Source organism: Sceloporus undulatus, chromosome 2 (assembly GCF_019175285.1).
Source record: "Sceloporus undulatus isolate JIND9_A2432 ecotype Alabama chromosome 2, SceUnd_v1.1, whole genome shotgun sequence".
NCBI classification, from domain to species: Eukaryota; Metazoa; Chordata; class Lepidosauria; order Squamata; family Phrynosomatidae; genus Sceloporus; species Sceloporus undulatus.
Window position 1 is genome coordinate 205,813,979 of NC_056523.1, and position 23,857 is coordinate 205,837,835.

The following is a 23,857-nucleotide window of genomic DNA, read 5'->3' on the forward strand; positions in this document are numbered from 1 at the left end:
CCCCCCCCCCTTTACTAAAATCCTGGCTACATCCCTGTGCACCACCACCATCCACAACAAGAGGACTTTTATTTTAACAAGAAGTGACCTGGAAATTGACCATCGGTTGTAAAGAAATCAGTTCAGGGATGCAAAATATGGGGAAATTGCTACCCAAGTCCTTCAGAGGGCGTTTGGGGGGGGGGGGACATTTTGGCACACAATTTTTTTTTCAGGGGTAAGGGGTAGTGAGGTGAGTGTGAAATGCAAACCTCTGACAGTTGCCTACCCTGGTTTACTCTGTGGTTTATTGAAACAAACCAGCATCTGACTGATTTCCAACCCAAGCTTGTTCAGAAACAGTGGTTTTCCATAGTCGTCTTCTTGCTGAAGGCTTTGTTCTTAGGTAAAAATGGAATCAGATTATTATAATCTTCTTCTCACAGATACACCAGAGGAGAGGGAAGAGATGTGTGTGTACACCTAATATTTATTAAGGAGAAAAAAATCCTATACCATTATTTAGCATTTAGGTTTAACATTTCATCCAAATTGGGATGTTCGCTTAGTCCTGTTAGAGGAAATAGACAATCTACATTACAAGATTATCTATAATATAAATTCCTTCATACTATAAAGTATTCCTGTACAATTTGTTCTTAGAATAGCTACATACAATCCATATGGGGTTTAGTGAACCTTATTTTTGCTGTTTGTTTGTTGCTGCAAAATACCAAGAACTTATCAAGTCTGGAAGGTTGCAGTATACCAAGTTCTGAGGGCCTGCTATAGTGGGGTGGCCATATTACTCCTCTGAAAACTGGAAATATATGAATTGGGTGGAGAGAAGTGAGTAACTACATTGTATTTGGCTCTAGGGTGAATAAAACAGGAATGACTAAATCTGCAAGTATCATAGGTTTAAAAATATATTATTTACTGCCATCTCTGGAGCATATACTTCAGTGTTTCAAAGATGTGCTAAATGAAAATCCAAATAGGACAGTGTCAATAATGTATGTATATGCTGTAACCTATTTTGTAACTTTTATTCTTTAAAGGCTTGTTATGTGAAGAAGATATAAATGAATGCAGTTCAAATCCATGTCTGAATAAAGCAGTCTGTGTTGATGATATCAGTTCTTACCGGTGCTTGTGTACAGAAGGATTCACAGGTAATTAATTTGATTATTTTTATCAACAGTTGCTAACTTTTAAAATTAATCCTTGCTTCTGTGCCTTTAGCAGTGGATTTACCTTTGTAGACATTAACAGGAGATGCTTAGATTCATGTAGATTTCACCCACCAATATGGTGCAAAAACCACTACTTTTTTGCATTATAGAAAGCCCTGTTTCAGATGTTTCCAATTAAATACAGCCCTCAAGGAATTTTGTATTATCCACACAGTGTTGAAAGAATGGGCAGGGAGGCGTCAAGCTTTCACTTTGAAAAATGCACACGTTTCATCATTTTAAACTCTTTTACTCCCTTAATACTATAAATTAAAGTTCTATTATATGAAAAATCAAAGGCTGATACAGGTTAATTTAAGATGTCAGCAAAATTGATTACTGCGTCTTCTGTATAACTAACCGCCAATCTATTATAGTGAAGGCCTTATTAGGTTTTAAAAGTTTTTGTTTCGAATGCAGTTAGTCGATTAGTGTTTCTTATTTTTCATTTGTGAAAAGATTATTTTATTTTATTTTTTAGTTTCTTTAACTCTCTATACTTTTTAATATTTCCTACTGATTCTGGTTTTTGGTCTAATCTGCTTATATTTTTCTTTAGGTACTAACTGTGAAATCCAAATCAATGAATGTCTTTCAAACCCTTGTTTAAACAAAGCTACCTGTGAAGATCAGATTGGGGGTTTCCATTGCAAGTGCCCTTCTGGATTTATTGGGACCCTGTGTGAAAAAAACATTAATGAATGTCTCAGTAGACCTTGTAAAAATGGAGCCACATGCAAAGATGGTATCAATGGCTACAGGTAAACAAGACAGAACCTCTAGACATTTTTATGTATAATACATGTTATAAAAGGTCATTTGAAGGATTTCATCATTCCATTAGGATAATGATATTCAAAATCTTAGTGAGTATAATGCTGTTGTGTTGTCAGACAGTCTATTTTTTTTTTAAGAAGCAGGGTCCTTAAGCAGAACTAATAACCTAGCTCCACATCCAATTGTCTTGACTAGAGTAGATCCATTGGTTTAATGGAATTTACATAAATATTGACTTAGGGCCAAAACAGATGCTTAATGTAGCCCCTTTGAGTGCCAGATCAAGGCCGTGGCAACTTCACATCGTGGTCCCAATTTGACATCTTTCCAGCCCAAAAAGGAGCGGCAAAATGCTGCTCCTTTTTGGGGAGGAAAAAAGGTGCCCTTTCCACTGCCTTTGCATTTTTTCCATGTTTCTGCGGTGTATGTAAATGCCATGCCGCAGAAACACTGTGACTCCACCCACTGTGTGGTCAGCAGGGTCGTGTGATGCCAGCCTGGGGTGGCATTGGGACATGTGGCATGCCACCCCGAAGCCGGCATTTTTTCCGATCTCTTTTGACCCTTAACCAGTTATCACTAATTCAGTTTGTCCGTTCTAGTGGGGACTAGCAATAAGATTTGAGCTCTAATTTTTCCCTAAAATTGCAGGAAGTGGATCAGTTAAAGAAACCTAAATATGTTTGTGTTGAGAGAAGTCTGACTGTCTTACCAAAGGGGACATTTCCCATTCCCTCCTGATTTATATCTCACCTTTTTGGCAAAACTGGAACTCAAAGAATCCTGCAAATAAAGAAAACAATAAATTATATTATTAAAAGAGAATTTTAAAAATCATCATATTAAAACACATTGGGATTAAAAACAGCATATTGAATAACATAAGAATAATTTACAATTAAAAATATAGTATTCACACATTACATACTCTGTTTTTGCAATCCAGTTGGTTGTCAAAAGCCCACATGAATAAGAAGATATTTTCTTACTGGTGGAAGGACAACAGGAAGGGGGGAAGCCTCACCATCCTTGGAAGGGAATTCCACAGTGGGCCTAAACAGATGGGTGGGATACCAAGAGTCAGTCCCGTGGTATCTTGCCTGTGGTTCCAACCCAGGTCAGTCCCATGCTGGCACAGTGATGCGCAGATGCTCACCCACCCACTCACTACCACACCGTGGATCCACCACTGCCGCACAACCCTTTCTGGTCACCACTATCACATCCTTTTTTAAGTGCCACCTTCTGACAGGTGCTCCCTTCCAACACCACACACCACAGTGGGGGGCTTCAGAGAAGATGTGACAGTTGTGTCAGGTGAGTATGTGGATCTGTATGGTCTGTTGGTTGTTGCAGAAGAGTTTCAGCACAAACAGCTGGTCGTTTTAGACCAGATTAAGGACCTTTTGGGCCAGGATTAGGCCAGATCCACTGGATCTGCATCTGGTCTGCCCAGTCTCAGCCAGGGCCTAATAGCCTGCATCTTCCAGACAGGACAACCCTAGAATGGGGGGAGAGAAGGAAATGGACTTTTTAGCCTGTGCATACAGCCCCAGTCAGGAGGAAAGTCTCTCATATTTTCACAAAACATTTTTCTAAGAGTAGTGGAATTGAGAGAATGCCTTTTCCAGGCAGATCCCAAAGCCCAGTCAGGCTTGTATGGGAACAGAAACATGCATTATCATATCTGCTCCAGAAATAATCTGACTAAATAATTTGCTCCAGAAATAAATGCATACAGTATATTTCCTAAACATCCTTCAAGTACCCAGAAAGTGTACCCTGAATACAGAATTGGTTGAAAATAAGAATCTATTGAGCCTAAGACCACTGGAGCTGGTGGCTAACATGTCAATGGAACTGTGAAACCCTTCCAGAATTTAACACAACCTCTAAATGAGCTGTCCAAGGTGCTGATCCTGTCTTGGGAATTGTGTTTGTTACTTTGAATAGCTTGTTTGAAGGTCAGACTAAACCCCAAAATGAATTCACCACTCCACTGAAGGTACTAGCCACTACTCCTGGACATGATTGCTTCACACCAAGCTTTGGTCCTCACTTTCCCTACTTTACCCCCATGATTTCCTGAAGATATTATATATATGCAGCAACACCCAGAGCTTCAGCATCTAGAGACCTAATATTGGGAACCACTGAGCTGGACTGTGGCCTCCTAGAATCTTACCTAGATGCATTTTGGGTCCATATTCTGACATTTTAGGTATTATCTGGATTGTTGAACTACAACTCTGGAGACCAGGGTTCAATTCCCTGCTCCATGGAAACCCACTGGGTCACTCTCAGCTCCAGAAAACCTTATGATAGGTTTGCTTTAGGGTCACCATAAACCAGAAATAACTTGAATGCACATGATGACAATGATAAATATGGCTTTTGTTGTTTTTGTTTTTTGCTCACAGATGTCACTGTGTCACAGGATACACGGGGTCACAGTGTGAAGTGAACATCAATGAATGTGAATCCAATCCCTGTGTGAACCAAGCAACCTGTGTGGATGCCTTGAACTCGTACGTTTGTAAATGTCCCCCTGGCTTTACAGGCAGCAGGTGTGAAACAGGTACACAGGACCAAAGTATTAGCAAATAGAGTGCTAGGCAAAATATCTTGAGCTGATGCTAGATGACATCCATTCATATAGCAGGCTTTGCATTGGGCAGTGTAGATAATCATACATTTTAAAAAGATGAGTACTATGCATTGAGAATGGCAATATTTAGAGTTATTGCCTTTTTCCAAGTTAGGTTTACTTCCACAAATTGCAAAGCTTTAGTATTATTTCCCTGTTGCTTGGTTCTGGTGTGCTTTAGCAGGTGATCTGCTATCTCTTGTCCTTGCAGTCAAACAAAATACACTTGCACTTTATTAAAGAGGAGAAGTGGCTCTGTCATCAACATTTCTGCTTCCCAATAATCGTGAACATTTCTCCTGCCCAAAGTGTTGTATTTTGCATTCCAATACACTTCCAGTCTTTGCAACACCTTGAACAGGTCTGATACTTCAACCTAGTATAATTCACTTCTCCCAGTTTAGAGAACAGTGTTAGTGAAATTGTCTTAAAATCAACTGGATTTAATGGAGCAGTTAAACACATACCTTTTTGATTTCAATTTACCATAAGAATGTTTCTTTTTCTGTTGTGTTTGCTCAAGTATGTTTTTTACCTTAATACATGCTAATCTATATCTTTGTTGATATAAGAAATTTATATTGTCCCTCTCCCCTTCAAGAAAAAGTAGTCTCTCAAAGTGGATTACAATATCATCTGTCTCTGTTTGTGTGTTTATCTATTTATCTATATTTTATATTACATATATTTAATTAAAATACATTTTGAGCAGCTTAAGGCAGTAACAAAGAAAAAAAGTGTCCTTTAGTCCACCAAAGCCCACATCCATTAATTCATTAAGTTCTGAGGGTGTCACAGGACTCTTTGTTGTTTATGTTGAGATGAACTAATATGACTTCCCACTTTGGGAATCAAAACAAGAAATCAATAGATAAAATTAAACAAGAGAGGCAAATACAGCCACTTCTTTTACTTAGGATATAAGTTCCCCTGTCAATAGAGTGAATATTCCTGTTCATCTGTGTTCAGCTAGCAACTAAAAGAAGTCTCCCTTTAAGCACAAATGGACAAGTCTTTAGTAGCTGAAAAAACACAAATAAAGAGGAGTTTTTAGTGAAATGGGAAAGACTATTCTGTTTAGATCCTGAGTGTAACATGAATCAAATTCTGATACTACATGAAGAAAGTTCCAAACAGTTTGTTCTGGATAACCAAAATAGTAAAAGATGTAGTGGGGATGAAGTGAGCGTTACAAACATCTCGATAGCTCTGGAGCCCTGCATTCAAGTTAGGTACTTGCCTGCCTAGTGACAGGTTAAAATGTCTAAACTTTGTGATTGCTTTCAACAATTAGGTATCTCATTCACTACAGTTAGATATCCCACTAAATGGGGGAGAGTTAGAAGGATAATTATATATATGTACTAAGAACTTTAAGGTGTGTTTGAGACTAGTTTCTCCATAGCCCATTAACATGACAGACATAAGTGAAAAGGCCATAGCTCTTCAGATTCCCTTTTCTTCATTGTAAGGATAAGCCTATCTTTAGGTAAGCCACTGAAACAAAAATGTAGAAAACAGAATTGAACATTTTTCTTGTTTGTTGCAGAACAGTCTTCTAGATTTAATCTGGATTTTGAAGTCTCCGGAATCTATGGCTATGTTATGCTTGACAGTGTCCTCCCTTCATTAACTGAAATTACATGTGCATTCTGGATGAAATCCTCTGATACTACCAATTATGGGACTCCAATTTCTTATGCTGTGGAAAATGGAAGCGACAATGCATTTCTGCTTACAGATTACAATGGGTACATGAAATAGCAACAAAGCTTAATTTTTCATCTGGCTCTCTTCCTATTCTTGTGAGGCTCTGAATTCACCTGAGATAGAAATGCATTTTGCTGCTTATGTAACCTAACCCTAAGTCTTGGTATACATGCCTAAACATCAACAACAGAGAGAAAAACATGGCATATGATACATTATCTTGTCTTCATGTGTATGGAAATGCATATGTGAGAAATAAACAACCTGTTGTCCTCCTGACTTTCAACAGTTCAGTTCCAACTCAGCATAACCAGTTGTGATATATTATAGTAGTTGTAATCCAAAAGAAGCATAGAATACCAGGTTGCCTACACCATTAGCACCTTGGGTATAGATATACCCAAGCAAGAATCATTGAGATCTTTAATCTAATATCAAGGTATATTACAACACAAATTGGGACACCAGGTAGAGACAGGAATAAAGATTGAATTACCGTATTACAGAGAAAGACAAAGGGGCAAAACAGACAGGCAGTAAATGCCAGGTTGAAGGGGTGGTGTCTGAGCCAGGCCTTTAGACACTGCACACTCTGATGCCGCCCCCATGTCACCGGGAACCCGCACAGCTGACTGCACATGTGGCAGCTTCACAGTGTTTCATCAGCATGGCATTTTCAGTACATATGCCGCACTGCCAAAAAGCTGCAGCGGTGGCAATGGCACTCTTTTTTACACCCCAAAAGGAGAGGCATTTTGCAGCTTCTTTTGGGGGGCAGAAAAATGACATATCAGGGCCGCTGCATGTGGTTGCTATGGCCTCAGTCCGGCACTCAAAGGGCAGTCTGATACTGTCCCTTTAGGGCTGTCTGTTTCGGCTCAAAGTAAATGTATATATAGCATTTGGAATGGACCAGTGATAATTTATTCGAAGATGTAGAGAAGATAGGATAATGCATGGGTGAGACAGGAAGGCACAAAAGGAGGAACTAACAGTAAACAAGAAGGAAGGTAGCTGTACATTGGTCTGAAACAGACAGGCCAAATAAGGTGGCTTTTGGCTGCGTCAGAGGTATGGCATTTAGACGATGTATGACACTGAAGTGGCTGGAAGCCACTCTGGGACCAGCTTAGGTGGCCCAAAGCCTCTGACAAAAGGAGCGAGTTTAAGCCTCTCCTGCTGGTGGTCTGTTCAAGACTGCAACAGCTGTCCAGTTGCAGTGGTCCCAGAGCTATCAGGGCTGGAGAGGCCTCTGGTTGCCCTTTTTGGCCCATCCTCTTCACCTCTAACAGACACAATGGGAAAGGGACTAATGTAACACTTTGGTTTGAAGTGACACAGGAAGCTATTTCGATTGTTAGAGTGGCAGAATTAGATCACACCTTCCTCTTAGTGAGAGGATTTCAGGATAGTGTATATAAAAATTAAAACTTCAGTACAATAAAGCATAAAACAGTAAATTAAGAGATCAAAATGATTGATCAGCATTAAAGAAGACAGATTTAATTTCATATGTTTATCTGTAAATGAAAATCTTTTTACCAAACGCTAAAAGAAACAAGGTTGGCACCAGGCAAACCTCTTTCTTCTTCGTTTGGAGGGTAAATGCGCTGTTTCATGTGAGTCAGTTTGAACTACCCTTGTATCTATGTAAATATTTGAACATCTGCTAATGTAAATAATAAACATCTGCTTTCCAGTGATTTACATACAATTTAATCTTCCTTACTCCCTTTCTCTTCCTCTTGTAATAAATGTAGGTGGGTTCTTTATGTGAATGGGAAGGAAAGCATTACCGATTGCCCTTCTGTGAATGATGGCAATTGGCATCATATTGCTGTCACTTGGGCAAGTATTGATGGAGCCTGGAGAGTGTATATTGATGGAAAGATATCTGATGGAGGCAATGGCTTATCTGTAGGATCAGAAATCCCTGGTATGGCTTCTTTTGTATTTTCTCAATTACATTCCACTTCTTGTTCTCATTTGTACATCATATAGACTGGAGCGTTCCTTGTGCTTGCCAAGAATTGGGCCTAAATCAACTGTCTTTTTAAATTTTTTTCTTTTGTAAAAATGCACTACTTAAAATAATTAGGTCCTGTTGAGAGTGTTGGGGTTTCCCCCCCCAAAAAAAGGCACCAATATCCTGAATAGGAACGAATACCAAATACATCCAAGTGGCAGTGATCACATACATTCTCTATCACAAAGTCCTAGCGCCTCTGTTCGAGTGAACATCATTATCTTGCACTTCACAGAAATTATAATACCAGGGCTATGGTGAATGTACTTCAAATGAACATTGAAAAGATGACTATCTGTCTTTTATGTGGATCTAGGATTTGACTAAAGGGCAGAAGAAGAAATATGGCCGGCACTTAAGTTCCATATCCAAAGAAAATAGCACAATAACTAGAATGGCAAGAGTTGCTTAATAGTTTTTAAACTTATCCATGGATAATTTGCACCAGAAGAATGGTTTCCTTGTAATCTGGTTCCATGCCAGTACAATAACATATAAAAATAGGAACCATGTGGGTTGGCCAGTACAACATTCCCACTCTGTACGACTTGCCCACATGGGAGCAAGACTTAGCTTCCACGATAAAGCTAAGATATGAATTGAGCTATACTAAACTCTTCTAGTCAGCCACAAGTTGTGGAGTGGAACAACATTTGTCAATCCCCTGAGACACTCGTGACTATTCTATCAAATGTACTACAGGCTACAGTCCATGTAATTCATTCTATATAATCCAGTAAGTGACTTTGAAAGTAAATCTATTTACTGAATAGAATAACAATGAGTTGCATTCAGGTTTTCATTAATCAAACACTGTAGTTTCTTCTTGGGTTGTTTTTCTTTTGTGAACAGGTGGAGGTGCATTAGTGCTTGGACAAGAGCAGGACCGAAGAGGAGAAGGATTCAATCCAGCAGAGTCTTTTGTTGGTTCAATTAGCCAGCTTAACATTTGGGGTTATGTTCTGTCCCCTGAACAGGTAAAACCCTACCATCTGGTTTTATTCCTTTAAAGAATAATTCTTTTTTATTAAAATCAAAATGACTCATGGTTGTTTCTTTAGATCATGGTTAGCAGTATTCATCCTTTAGTCATACAGGTTGCATAAAAATAGGACTATGTACAGATACATTAGTAGCTAGGCTTAGATTCTTCAAGCACAGCTAACCACACTGAGCAAAGGGTGGTGTGAAGGTGACAACATGCCACTGCGAAAAGCTCTCAAAATCTCTCACTGCTTTTTAATGTATGCCACAGTTGCCACCAATTTGTGATGTTATGGCCACTATTCCACCATCTAATTTGTCCCAAACCTAAAAGAGTTTTCTTAATGTTGGAAGCATTTTTAAAGCACTTCTGAAATCCCTCCAGAGCTGCTTGTTGAAACAAAGTAACAGATTTATTTACAAGTCAGGCTGAATACAGGATCCCTTTTAGTGGATGGTGTTCACAAAATGGTGTTTAAATGCTTTATTAGAGGCACAGTTTGATAGTTTCCTTATCTCATTTTTGTGATTTTTTCCTTATAACTTTATATATGTTTCCTTACAAACTAAGAGCCTGAACAGACAGGCCAAAATAAAGCTGCTTCACGTCACTTTGAAGGTATGCTGTTTAAATGATACATGCATCCTAAGAGGCTGGAAGCTGTGCCAAAGCCACGCTCCAGTCCTAAGAACTGGAGTGCAGCTTTGGTGCAGCTTCTGGCCTCTTAAAATGTGTTTGTCATTTAAACAGCATACCTCCAAAGTAACCCAAAGCAGCAGGGGGGAAGACACAGGTTAACTGTAAAATAGCTTCTAAAAGCAACATGGTGTGCATGATTAAAGAAAACTATTCAAACTTCTGTTCTGCTCTTATATCATGCTTCTGCATTTTAAAAAGATGCATAAATTATTAGAATATGACAGAATACTAAATGGAAATCCTAGGATCAGATATAATTTCTGTACTTCTGAGCTGTTCAAAAGTTGGTAGGTTTTTCAATACCAGTCTTCAGATTTATATATTTAAGAAATGGCAGTTTATTGTTTCACAGTCACAATCCTGTAATTCTTTCCAGATATTTGCAGCAAAAAAGTGTCTTGAACCTAGAAATTATTTGTATTTCAACCACCAAATGAAATTCTCCAGTCAAGCTTGGAAAATATAGATCCACTATCAGTCGTAGACTAACTATAACTGAACTAACATGGATGTGGGGAAAACATAACAATATTCTTTGTGGAAATGGGCATTATTTCTTAATGTTTTGGAATTACGAAAATGTATCACCATGTTTCTTTTTTTTAAAGATCGAAATCATGTAAATAATCCCACTTCTGAGAGACAGGCTTTTAGATTTAGCCTATGTGGGATTAGTAAAGTGGGAAGGCTAAAAATGGTTGGTTGCATTGTTTCAGACTTTCTCTTGACAATGGTAAAATAATTATTCTACACTACCAAAATCAATCAAAGCATTATCATGAGTTTTAGAGACCTCCAAATTATATCTTAGATTTGAAGCTCCACTATGGGCTGGAACAGATGGCCCTTTAAAGCTGCCATCCGGATGTCTTGGGGGTGTGGCGTTTGTATGCCATGTGCTCTGAAGCTGCCTGGAAGTCAGGCAGCCTCCCAGACATGGGCGGCTTCAAGACATTCTGGCAGTACAGTGTTTACCACCACAGCATCTTGAAGCTGGCTTCCAGCTATGGTGGGACCAGGAAAGGAGCCTCTTTCCTGGTCCAAAAAGGAGTGGATCTTTTCTGCTCTTTTTTGGGCAGTGTTCAAGGTGGATTGAGGCCACAGCGTGTGTTTGCCATAGCCCCATTCCATCTTTGGCAGGGACAGCTTCAAGCCTCCCCTTCTTGCCGGTCTGATCTGGCCTTATGTTGCCTGAAGGGGAAAGAGTGTTTTGCTGTGTTTGTGTTTCAGTGTATTTATTATCAACACATTACTAATATGCTAATTAATGAACTTGTATCCTATCCCTTCTCTTTTAAACTGTAAGGTGAAGTTGTTGGCTACTTCATGTCCAGAGGAACTTCAAAAAGGCAATGTATTAGCCTGGCCAGATTTTCTTCCTGGAGTTGTTGGAAGAGTGAAGATTGATTCCAAGAGCATATTCTGTGCTGGTTAGAACTTTTATTTACTGAAGGTGCAACAGCAGGATAGTGCAGTATTTTTCAAGCTACATTCAGAAAAATTCTAACAACAATGGAAGGTTTTCAGTGGTGCCACAGAGTGCATCTACACTGTAGAAATAATGCAGTTTTATACCACTTTAACTGCCATGGCTCCATCTTACAGAAACCTGGGATTTGTAGTTTTGTATGAGCCACCATAAGGTTAGGGATAGGGACACAGTGGCTTAGTGGTTAAGATGCCAATTCTGATGATCATACAGTCAGAAGGTTGGCATTTGAAAGCATAAGTGCACCATGACAAGGTGAGCTCCCATCACTAGTCCCAGTTTCTGCCAAACTAGTAGTTTGAAAGCATGCAAATGCAACCTACTGTCAGTTATGACTAGACATCCATGGCAAGTTGAAACTTTAACCTTTACCTATGATCCACCAGCACTCTTCAGCAGAGAAGGCTAAAGGCTTGTAAAATTACAAATCCCAAGATTCCACAGAATGGACTGAGAGCACTTAAAGTGGTGTCAGGCTGCATTATTTCTACCGTGTAGTTGCACCCCCAGTGAGGAAATCAATAATAGTTGAGTAAGTCCCTTGAAAGGAAGCTGATTCGTAACTTCTGATCCACATTTCCACTTCTGCTCTGGGATGTGTTCTCAGTTCAGGGAGGGGGTGACAAATAGTAGCCATCCACATTCAAGCACAAAAAAGAACACATCATATCATGGAAGAGTGGAGGAAATATGAAAACATTGGAAGCAAGATTTGTTATTGCTTATCAGATACCAGATACGTTTTGAACATTTCTGTTCTTTTTCTAAAGAAAATGCTTGACATAAAACTCAAAATGATCAACCCTAATATAATTCAGTCCCCAGCCAATTTAATAAACCAGTTTCCATGTTCAACATTTTATGCAGTTAAGCAGTCATAAATAAGCTGCTAATTAACTGTTATAGTTACATGCATGGAAGTTGAGTAAGTTATTTAATTAATATAAGCTTCGCTAGTAAACAAATGATAATGCTGCTGGTTTCCACTATTCTATTTTTTCCTTGTTTTCCCTGGTGAAAAATATATCAGGAATCTGGCTAACTTATCTGTTAGTAAATCTTCTTGTACTTATTGAATTTACATTTTCTCTATTTTTAAACTTTCTCATAAATTGTACATGATGGACAGTGTGACAGAATCACCAATCACATACAGAAATCCCATGACAGTTTCCTGAAGAAAACTTGAAAATCACTAATCCACAGTATTTATTAGTGCTCCTTATGGCACATGAAACTTATGATGCAATTATCCCCTTGGTTCACTGGTCTTGAATAGAAAGATTTGATCATTTAATGACCGGAACATTCAGTCTTCATTCTTTAAATTCCATTGTTGTGTAATAAATGTTCATTGGGACCTCAAGCAAAATATTTATGGTTTCCTGGATCCAGATGTTGAAAGAGTAAAGATTAGAATGGGGGTCAAATGGAAGAGGATTCCAGTCTTCCGTTGGAACAATAAGTTAAATTTCTTTTGGCTCCATTTCTCTTTTTCTTGTTTCTTTCTTTCTTTCTTTGTTTTTGTTTTTTTAATAAAAAATATTTTAACCCTATGGGCTGAGAATGCCTTATACTTTTCTTAGGGGAGCCAGGAAACTATTTTTCTCTCTCCTTGTGTAATATCTGAGTGATCAGAGTAAAACGTCAGGAATCTAAGTTGTTTATTTGGAAATGGTTACAAATCTTTCATGCTCCCAGTTCTTAAAATCCATGCTGGCTCACAAGGGATAATTAAGTGATATATAGCCCCAAGAACCTTGCTCATCTACAAATGAAGTCGTGATTTAGCAGTTGTAGTATGGTGTACTACCTCTACTAGTTGGGTATGTACTAATGAAATCTATGTAGCCCAGCCATTTGTGTCCTAGGCCTGTTATTTGTAATGCCCTTTAATGAGATTGATCTAACTCATTTTATCTGTGCATGCTTCTTTGTTCCCAGATTGCCAACCTTTACAAGGCTCCATACCTCACCTGAGAACTTCTTCAGCTAATTTAAAGCCAGGATCAAAAATCTCCCTGTCTTGTGACCCAGGCTTCCACATAGTGGGTAATTCTGTCCTGTCCTGTCTAAACCTAGGACAGTGGGCTCAACCTCTTCCACGCTGTAAAAGTAAGTGGATACCCTCAGCAATTTTTGACTTGAGGGTAAACTGCAGTGTCTCAGAAGATCATAGCCTGAACCAAAAATGAATAGTAAGCAAGGCACTGGGTGACTCCTAGGATATACCTTCCAGTATTCTTTTCATAAAATAAAAACAGGATTGTTAGGTTGTTATGACAGATAATTGCAAAATGTATAACTGTCTCATAAATAAATCCACAATATTACAATCATTTTTCCTACTAGTCTATAACCCTGTCTGCACTGGCCAAATAAAACATCTCCCCCCACCCATTGTGAATAGCCCTGACAATGCAGGGCCCAATCCAGAGTTCTGGTGGAAAATGTCTGAGCAACATCCAGCCAATTCAGCACTAATCCTTATAATGGTTTAAAATAACTCACTTTTTGCTCCAGTTATTCTCAGAAGATCCATAGCCTGCCGTTGTAATTCAGGACGGCTGTTTACAAAATGCCCCACTGTGCCACCTTGTGCTGCCACAAGACTCTCACTCTGAGGTTAGAACAAGGTGGTCAGACATGTGACTGACACTGGGTACCTCATTCTGACATGAGAGCTAGTGACTTGCACCTGTGGTGATGACACCAGTTAACACAGCTAGGATGCACTTGCAAACAGCCACCTACCAGAGTGTCCAGTTAATGGGAGAATGTTGGGGCAGCTTTGGAGCCAGAATAATTCCTGGGGTAGCCTTTTTGTTGTGGATTTTGGATTGTGTTGTATTTTGCTGTATGAACAACACAACTACCCTGAATATGTTTCCTAAATTAAGCAAATATGTTTCACTTCCTAATATGTTTATTCGTATATTGTCTTAATGCAGGGATTAGCTGTGGAATGCCTCCACCTTTAGAAAATGGCTTTCATTCTGCTGAGGACTACTTTGCAGGAAGCACAGTTACCTACCAGTGCAACAGTGGTTATTACTTGTTGGGAGATTCCAGGATGCTTTGTGCAGACAATGGAAGCTGGAATGTTATTTCTCCATCTTGCCTTGGTGAGTTAATGAGCACTTTTGACCACATTGCTAATGTCATGAGGCTCATTTATGTACCCCCAAAGGCCTGTTGATGCAGACGTGAACTAAACCTGACTGGAGTAGACCAGTTCTGAGAGATCAACTTCAAGCATGCCTATAATCTGGCAGGCACCAGAGGGGTTTATAAAAATATTTTTCATTCAAAGTGCAGATCTCTTGTATATTGTATTCCAATCTGGTTTTGAAAGTCTCCATAGTTTCAGAGGCAGTTTTCAACATAACTTGGGAAACTGCTGTTCAAGACATATAAGCTACAAGCTTCTTCAGGGATACAATGTTTTGAATACATTTCCTTGGATCCAGACAGTAGGATATTTATGTAGCTCATGATGCATTTCCTTCATAGTGTGTGTATCCAAACATTTCTGAATATTATTCAGATTACATTTCAGATTGAATTTAGTAAAATAACTTTCAAGGCATTGCTTACAATAGCAAGAGTGCATGTTTGCATTTTTGTCATCTCTCTGAATCTGTTTGATTTAGTACTTTCTCATAAGTTTTTTCTTATGTCCTTATAAAGCAACAGCAAATGTAAAGAATGGGTAAAAATTGCTGTCCTTGGACATTTTTTCATGCCGTGTTTTTAATACATCTTGGTGGTATGAAACTTCATATCTGTATGAAGCAACAGGCTGAGTCCCTGGGACTTTAGTAATTTGTGGACCACCAAGGGTGACATTACTGTAGCTGTTATTAATCTAGCGCCATCACTGTATATCACACTTTGGGGAGTAACATAAGCATAAGATAGGTCAACATTCCCTTGCAGTCTAAATTTATATCAGGATGAAAGTAGAAAAGGAAGATATAAGAGAGTGGTGAGATGGGAGAACTAAACTTAGCAAAAGATACATTGGAGCAAAAGTGTTCCTATGTTCTTTGGTTTTATTTCAGTTGGAGGTGAGGATTAAGGGATACAGCTACATAAAACACCTTGTTCAGAATTTTGGATTTGAAGAGGGTGAGAAGGCAAGGACACCGTTTTGATATTATGAGAGGGAGTTCTGAGAATAAGAAACAGCAAATGACAAGAAGAGGAGACTTTTAAGAGTGTATAAAGCTATCAGGATGTCCCCTTGTGGAAAGATGTGGGGAGCAAAGATCATAAGCAGAGACAGAGCAGGCAAAAATGACCAAAAAGCAACAACCACAACAACAACAAAAACCCACCAGAAATTAAACTTCAGACTCACCAAAAAGAAAGACCATATTGGCAAATGCTGATGAAATCAGACAACAAGCAATATGTACAACGTACAATGTTGTATATTTTCTGCACAGCACTCCGAAGAGGTTTTTCTTACTGTAAAGCACTGGCTCTTAATAAACTATCTGAATTGTCATCACTGGAATATCATCTTTCTTATGAGTGTAAAAAATTTATTGCTAACAAACACAGCTCTGTTGCCTTTTTATTTTCTTTTTTGTAGATGTTGATGAATGTGCAGTTGGCTCAGATTGTGACTCACATGCCTCCTGCCTTAACACTGAAGGTTCATACATATGTACCTGCATCCATCCATATAAAGGAGATGGCAAGAAGTGTACAGGTAAAGGGACAGTAGTATCAAACAGTGTGCAGTAGATACCAATGAAAGGGACCCACTCACATATACCAGTCCTGCCAATACTTTTTGTAAATCAATAAAATAAGAAAAACTCAACCTGCTGAAAGGGTTGAAGTTTAATAACCCAGATAGTTTTGGCAGTCAGCTAAAAATTGCACCTGACATATGGGCTCCAGGTTTGTTCAAGGCAAAACGCTTGGTTCTCTATCTTCCATGTGTGAAGAGATCTGGGTACCCCACCTTCTTAATTCCTTAGGCTTCATCTGCACTGCAGAATTAATGCAGTTTGACACTGTTTTAATTGTCCTGAGTCCATGCTATGGAATTCTGGTATTTCCAGTTCGTTGTGGCACCAGAGCTCTCTGACAGAGTATGCTGAATATCATAAAATTATAAATCCCAGAATTCCATAGCATGCAGCCATGGCAGTTAAAGTGCAGATGCAGCCATAGTGTCTCATCTCATTCAAGCAGCCTTTACATGGAGGAAGGAGTTTAAGGCAGTCGATTTTAGTCCTGGCAACTACATAGAAGAAAAGCCATATATGAGAGAGACCAAAACATCCAGACAGCAATGGGATATCTCCACTTTTTGGCATACTCAGATCTCCTTTAGCATCGGCTTCTAAAAATCAAGATCGCAACTGCATAAAATATTGTAATTACCTTGAGAAATTACATTAACAAAAAAACTGCTTCATTAAATATACAGTGTGCAATTTAGGGTGTTTGAAAAACAACTCTACAGCAAGTGTGCTTGACCCCAGCATTGGTGAGGATGATTTAAAATTTCACCATTTGGGTGTAATTTTACCCCCTTCGCTGCACTGTTAATTATTTTTTTATTCCGTTTTCCATCCCTCGCAGAGGGATTTTTAAGCAAAAATTCAATAGAGAAAGATTTAAGTATCCCATACCTGTATGTATTGGTCCCAGGCCAGACCAGATCTGTGCACTCCTCTTTTAGAGGAAAAAAGAGTGGGTTCTTAAAATATATGACCTGTATTTAATGTAGTGTGTGATCTAACACTGAGTGCAAGATGCCCAATTGCAGTATTGAGGCAGTCTCCCCAAAGGGTAATGTGGATGAAACTGTCTGAATGTATATTGCCTGAAATGTATATTCCCATGCTCTTGTGACTGGGCCTTTTTTCTTCTCAAATTACCTGCTTAAATGTTGCACGATTTGTTTTCATTTTTAAGCACATGAGCCACACCTGATGTCAGTAAGCTCTGTTTTACCTTGTATCTGATTCCAAAGAACCAGTAAAATGCAAACATCTGGGAGATCCTGAACATGGTCATTCGCATGGTGCCAGTTCCAGTGTTGGTAGCGAAATCAGTTTCTCATGTGACATGGGCTACCAGCTAAAAGGAGAGACTAAAGTTGTGTGTTTGGAGTCTGGGGAATGGAGCCACCTGATACCATACTGTGAAGGTATTGCTTTCTACACAGTTATTGTGATCATACAAATAGAAACAATTCTAATTCTAAACAGGGTAAAGTATTCCATTTTAGTTCACCAGGAAAAGCTCTTTAAATATTATTGTTATTGTTATTACTATTACTGTTAGTTCATAAACATTCATCCACAGATGCTAAAGATGGCTTGGTAACTTGAGCCTCTAACTGACATTGGGGCAAAACAGACCAGCAAGAAGGGGTGGCTTGAAGCCTCTCCTTCCAAAGATGGATTGGGGCCGCAACAACCACATGCAGTGGCCCCAATCCACCTTGAAGCCAAAACAAAAAGGGGTGGCAAGGATCTAGTCTTTTTTGGGCTGAAAAAAGCTGGCTTTTGCGGCTCTGCCACAGTCCAAAGCCAGCTTCAAGCCACTCCGGCAGGGGGCAGCATATAAACACTGTACCACCAGAGTGCCTTGAAGCCACCCACGTCTTCTGGGCATCATCAGAGCATGCAGCAGAAGTGTGCTTTTTTTCCGGCTGTCTATATTGGCCCATAATGAGCTTTTGTAGTCTATCTGCCACTGTCCTGGTTAAGTTAAGGTCATATTCACACTTTACCCTTAACCTGATCAGACAGTCTTCTCCACCACAAAGGGCCCTGGGAACCATGTCACAGTAAGTGATGAATTCTCAGCAAATTCACCAAACTATGGATTCTCAGACTACCAGGATTCTTTGCATAAATCCCAGAGAAGGGGAGAGAGAGAGATTCATATACTATGAGAGGATGGGAAGTACAGTGGATGTCTTTGCTGCTCTTTCTCTTCAAAGCTAAGTGACAAGATCTTGCAGTCTTTTGCATCTCTGCCCATAATCCAAAGCTTTCTGTTCCTCACTGAAGCCCTTTGTCTTTATTACTACAGCAGTTGAAGAACTAAAATATCTCAGTCCTTCAGCTACTCCATATTAAAATTTAGTCAGGCTCTCCTTTTTCTTATTTTTCATCTGTGCAAGACTAATAGGAAATTTTTAAAATAATTATATTGTTTGATCAGAATGATTTTTACCCTTTTGATTTTTCTTCAAGCGATTTCCTGTGGAATCCCAGCTGTTCCTGAAAATGGTGCAATCAATGGCTCCAATTTTACGTATGGTAGCAAAGTGATCTATAGGTAGGAGAATTGTTGTGTGTTTGGAAGTTTTGCTTGGCAGAAAATATGTAGTAGTAATGAGAAGCAACCACAGCTAAATTCTACCATCTTGACTTTACTGGAAGAAATCTGGCTTTGAGGTGGAAATATATTAATTTTGCATTTGTCTGAGAGAATCTGGGAGATACTAGGTTTGATCAGGGTATCTATTGCACCTGCTATAATAATACAACAAGAAAAACAACATTTGGATATTGTGGGTTTGCACAATATAATGTAATACATTGCTAATTCATGAAATTTCTATTATGATTCACATCTTTACCCCACCATTGGCATAAATGTCTATCCATGGAGACTTCACTCCATGCACCTCATGAGTTAAACTGAGGTCCAAAACACACTGCAGAAATAATCCAGTTTGAGACCACTTTAACTGCCCTTGCTCAGTGCTAGGGAATCCTGGGAAATGTAGTTTATTGTGGCACCAGAGCTCTCTGACAGAGAAGGCTAAATGTCTTACAAAACTACAATTAAAGCAGTTAAAGCTTGGGGTGTACCGTGGTGTTATAGCATGGCTTTTGTCCTCAAAACCACTATCTGGGTACAGCCCGGCTCTAATGCGCGTCGCTGAACTCACATTGTCAGCCATTTTTCAAAGTTGGAAAGTTCCCTACATTGAAAAATGGCCACCAAAGCGAGTTCAGGGGCCCATATTGAAGCCATGCTATACCTGAATGACAGTTTTGGGGAGGAAAGTAGTGCAATAACACCAGGGTACAGCCCGAATGAAGCTTCAATTCAGCAGTGGTAAGACGTGTTTTTCAGTGGTGCGATAATCTCTCAGAACAGAACAAGCATAACTAATTTTGCCAGTGGAGAGATGGAAGTCTGTGTCCTACATGGTGAGGCACATATTGTTCTGCAACTGCTCAAAAATCTAAGGAATTGGGAAATCATGGTAACTTTAAGGTTAGCTGATGGTTGTGAACCATTTTGTCTGGTATCATTAGAATCATGATGTAGGATGTGTTAAACACCCACCATGTTATCCTGTTATAGTTTCTCTGAAACAACAGATGAAATACTAGAAAAAGCCATATACATGTACATGTTTATATTTTCCTTTCTTTCCTAAATATAGGTGTAATAAAGGATACATTCTGAAGGGTGAAGAAGAAGCAGTGTGTCTTCCAAATGGCGAGTGGAATCATTCATCTCCATCTTGTGAATTAGTAAAATGCCCCCATCCAAAGGAAATAAACAATGGAAAATATGTAATGAGTGACACAACATACCTTTCTAGTGTATCCTACACCTGTGACACAGGATACAGGTAAACAAACTACCAGGTTGTACTTAATGTTGTGTATATCTTTTTAAAACTGGAGGTAAAAGAAAGAGACCTTTTTTGTATCTATGAACAAAGAGTGACACTCATGGAAAATAATTCATATGGAATTGGGAGAGAGGGCTCTTTAAGATATTTTCTGAATTTCATGTAAAATGTAATGCTGCTGAGAATTCATATAGAGTTAGTCATCTGAACCAACAATTAATTCATTCTTTAAAGTATGTTTTTGCTTGGCAAAATCTGCAAATTACCTTATGATTAAAAGACTTCTATTTATACACTGGAGACCAACAAAGTCTTAATTGCTTCTTAATTAATATTACTTTTTTTAAACCCAGAGAACTCTGAAATACTCAGCAGAAGAATCTTCCATTAAATATAGTGACTGAGAGCAGCTATGTGTATCACGGTGATGTGTGGGGAACAGCACACACATTTTATTATCATTGCAGAATGTAGGGCTTATGATATATCACATGTACAAATGTTTAACTTCTGCCCACATTTTGAAATGGAATAGTTCTGCTATACTTCTCCAGCTAAAGGATTAAACCAACTACAATTTTAGTAAAAATCTTGACAAATGGCTTCCCACTCCAGAATAGCAGGTCTGTTTTTAATTTTATTAAATGCATACTATTCCCCTCTTCATTCCTGGAACAAATATGTTGTTGTTGTTGTTGTTGTTGTTGAACTACTAAAAAAAACACCCACGTAGCAGCTATGACAGGGTTCTCATGTCACAATATATCAGGACACTGTGGGAACCAAGGCTTATAGTAGAATGATATGTTTGTGCATGCTGGCTTATTGCCCTTCCAGGAGCATAGGAACAACTCATGTTTATATTTGGGAACATATAAATAACCCATATGCTTGAACAAATAAATGGCCACCTTGGATTCAGCATGTATTTGTTTATTTTATATCCTGCTTTCCCTCCAATATAGGACCCAAGAAGACTCGCAATTTGAGTAACTAAGGCCCGGTACAGACGGTGGCTCCGTGCCACCTGTCTTTCCCCCTCATCAGTGCCGCAGCAGCCACACCATGCAGCACAAGACGCGCTGCCCAAAAAACCTGCTCTAAGGGATTTCTTTTTTGCAGTACCATAAAGGGGAAAGGGCACCCCCATGAGTCCACTTCCTGGTAGTGACATCCAGACACTGCGCAGTGGCGACATCATCATGGCAGCCACCTTGTGGACAGGAGGCCACCATGATGATGGAGTCCATACGGATTAGGGTTCCAGAGCAAGCAGTTGGTGTGCACTCCGGAACCCTAGAATCAGCACCAGCACTCCGCTCCCTGCCCATCTCTACCGGGCCATAATACAATTAAAATAATCAAATTAGCATAGAAGTTTTAAAAATAAATAAATGAAAAAGCACATTAAGACAATAATTTAAAATTGTTTTGAAGAGCAGTTAATCTATAATAATCACAATACAAATACAACACCCTCTATTTAAAAGACTTTTTGCATCAGACAATTAACATTCAAAGTCCCAAGTGAACAAATTTAAAAAGGATTTGTTTTGTAACTTGTTAGAAAATCCTCAAAAGAAACTGCTTACTATATTAGCATATTTTTGGTTGCTTCTTACGTTAGTCACTACATTACTAATTATTTGGGGGGGGGGGGGGGGGAGATCAAAAGCTAAGTAAAATGGCTTAAATTTGGAAAAAAAAATCCCAAAATGTCTACCAAAGCATTCTGATCCTCAGGAGGAGCTACAAAAAGACCACCATCATCCCCTCATTGTTCCAAAAAGTAACATGTTACACATAACATCATTACGTCAAATGGGTAACCTCCAAACTCTGGAAGAGCAAACAAAATAACCCATGGTTTATTGTACACTGTTTCTTTGACTTGTTGTGGGAGAGAAAAGCCAGAGTGCCACCTCTTTCCCATTTCACTATGATAAATAGATTAGGGATAGAAGGTCATTGATATGTTTAGCCATTTTCCTAGCAACCAGAAGCTAGCACACAACCCACATGTTGGCTGCTCTAAAACAAGCCTAGTTTCTTCAAAATTTTAGGGCCTGAACAGAGAGGTCAGAATAAAGCTGCTTCGGTTCACTTTGGAGGTATGCTGTTTAAATGATGCATGTGTCCTAAAAGTCCAAAGCTGTGCCAAAGCTGCGCTCCAGTCCTTATGACTGGAGAGTGGCTTTGGCACAGCTTCCGGCATCTTAGGAAGCTTAAATGCATCATTTAAACAGCATACTTCCAAAGTGACCCAAAGCAGCTTTATTTTGGCCTGTCTGTTCGGGCCCTATGTTTGCTATTATGTTTGAATGTACCCCATACCCTCCACTAAGAAATTTGGCTATGTTTGCTATATTTTTAAAAAATGTATCTAACCTAACATGTTGTGTGTATGACAATGTTTCCCTTTTGGCCGACATCCTTTGATATGATATAAAAGGCACATATCTCTTGAGAATGTTTTATTTGCTATAACAATCACACCATCTACAACTTAAAAATCATAAATATGTACCCCTATATTGATTAATAAAAGTTAACCATTCTCAAGGAAAGGACTGAAAAAGTATCCTTAGGATCATATTTGGATAGAAGAGATTTCCTTCCTGCTTTTTCTATCATTTTCCTTTTTATGTTTATGTTTCATAGTCTGCAAGGAGCCTCAGTACTTGTGTGTGAAGATACAGCTAACTGGAGCAGTTTACCTCCAGAATGTGAAATAGTTTCTTGTGATCTTCCTCCTGTTATTAAAGATGCTATTGTAACTGGGAACAACTTTACCTTTGGAAACACCGTCACTTATACGTGTAAGGAAGGGTATGTAAATGAACTCTAATAGATTGGAACTGTTAACTAATACAAGTTGCCACTCTCTAAATAAAGTCCCGAAATGCATGGGCCAAAGAAGCCACTTCAAGCACCCTGGGGCATGGCATTCAGATGATGCATGCCCCCAAAGTGGTGGAAAGCTGCTCCACAATCCAGTCTTTTGGAGTGGATCAATAAGAAGCCAATTAAATCTGACTCCTGGTGAGCTGTCTGCTTTGTCCCATAGAGATGTAAATCATGCACAGGGAAAAATTAATAATTTTACCATTTTTCTCCTCTCTGTGAGAAGGTTGTCAAAAAAAAGTGCAGTTTCCAAAAACTATTCACGGTTCAGGATTTATTCTGTGTAAAAAAAATGCATGTTTTCTGCACAGAAAAATACTTTCCAGCATGAAAAATTGTTTTCTGTGCAGAATGCTGTGCAAAAAAAGAAGAAGAAGAAGAAGCTGTTTATGTACAGGAAAATTGTTTTCTGAACAGAAATGCATACAAAACACACACAGATTTTTTTTTGTTTTTGTTTTTGTTTTGTTTTTTTTGTTTTTTGTTTTTTTGTGGGGCCAAAAGTTTCCTGCACAGAAAACAGCATTTTCTGGGCAGAAATTCCTTTTTCAACCATTTTAAAAATATATACCCATTTTTTCCATATTTATTGTAGAAATTATGATAATTTAAAGGGGGGGGCTCTGTTGAAGAGACTTTTGCTGGAACCCACCACTCTACGTAATTATTATCCACTTTTTAATCTTTCTACATAAAAGTGTGGTCTTAAAGTGAGTGTTGGCAGCACAACTCCATACACAACTCCATACTTTTTGGATTGAACTAATTGCT

The 23,857-nt window shown here is 38.8% G+C and overlaps 1 protein-coding gene across 2 annotated transcripts in view; it reads left to right on the forward strand.

Moving 5' to 3' along the window:
* SVEP1 (sushi, von Willebrand factor type A, EGF and pentraxin domain containing 1) overlaps positions 1 to 23,857 on the forward strand; it is a 153,463-nt gene that overhangs the window by 89,306 nt on the left and 40,300 nt on the right. For both annotated transcript variants that reach the window (XM_042451284.1, XM_042451285.1), the window contains 14 exons: positions 1,041 to 1,154; positions 1,774 to 1,975; positions 4,412 to 4,569; positions 6,188 to 6,389; positions 8,109 to 8,284; positions 9,227 to 9,351; positions 11,365 to 11,488; positions 13,492 to 13,662; positions 14,499 to 14,672; positions 16,148 to 16,267; positions 17,546 to 17,722; positions 18,780 to 18,864; positions 19,988 to 20,179; positions 22,844 to 23,011. In XM_042451284.1, coding sequence (XP_042307218.1) covers positions 1,041 to 1,154; positions 1,774 to 1,975; positions 4,412 to 4,569; positions 6,188 to 6,389; positions 8,109 to 8,284; positions 9,227 to 9,351; positions 11,365 to 11,488; positions 13,492 to 13,662; positions 14,499 to 14,672; positions 16,148 to 16,267; positions 17,546 to 17,722; positions 18,780 to 18,864; positions 19,988 to 20,179; positions 22,844 to 23,011 — 2,188 coding nt within the window. The remainder of the gene's footprint in view (positions 1 to 1,040; positions 1,155 to 1,773; positions 1,976 to 4,411; positions 4,570 to 6,187; positions 6,390 to 8,108; positions 8,285 to 9,226; positions 9,352 to 11,364; positions 11,489 to 13,491; positions 13,663 to 14,498; positions 14,673 to 16,147; positions 16,268 to 17,545; positions 17,723 to 18,779; positions 18,865 to 19,987; positions 20,180 to 22,843; positions 23,012 to 23,857) is intronic.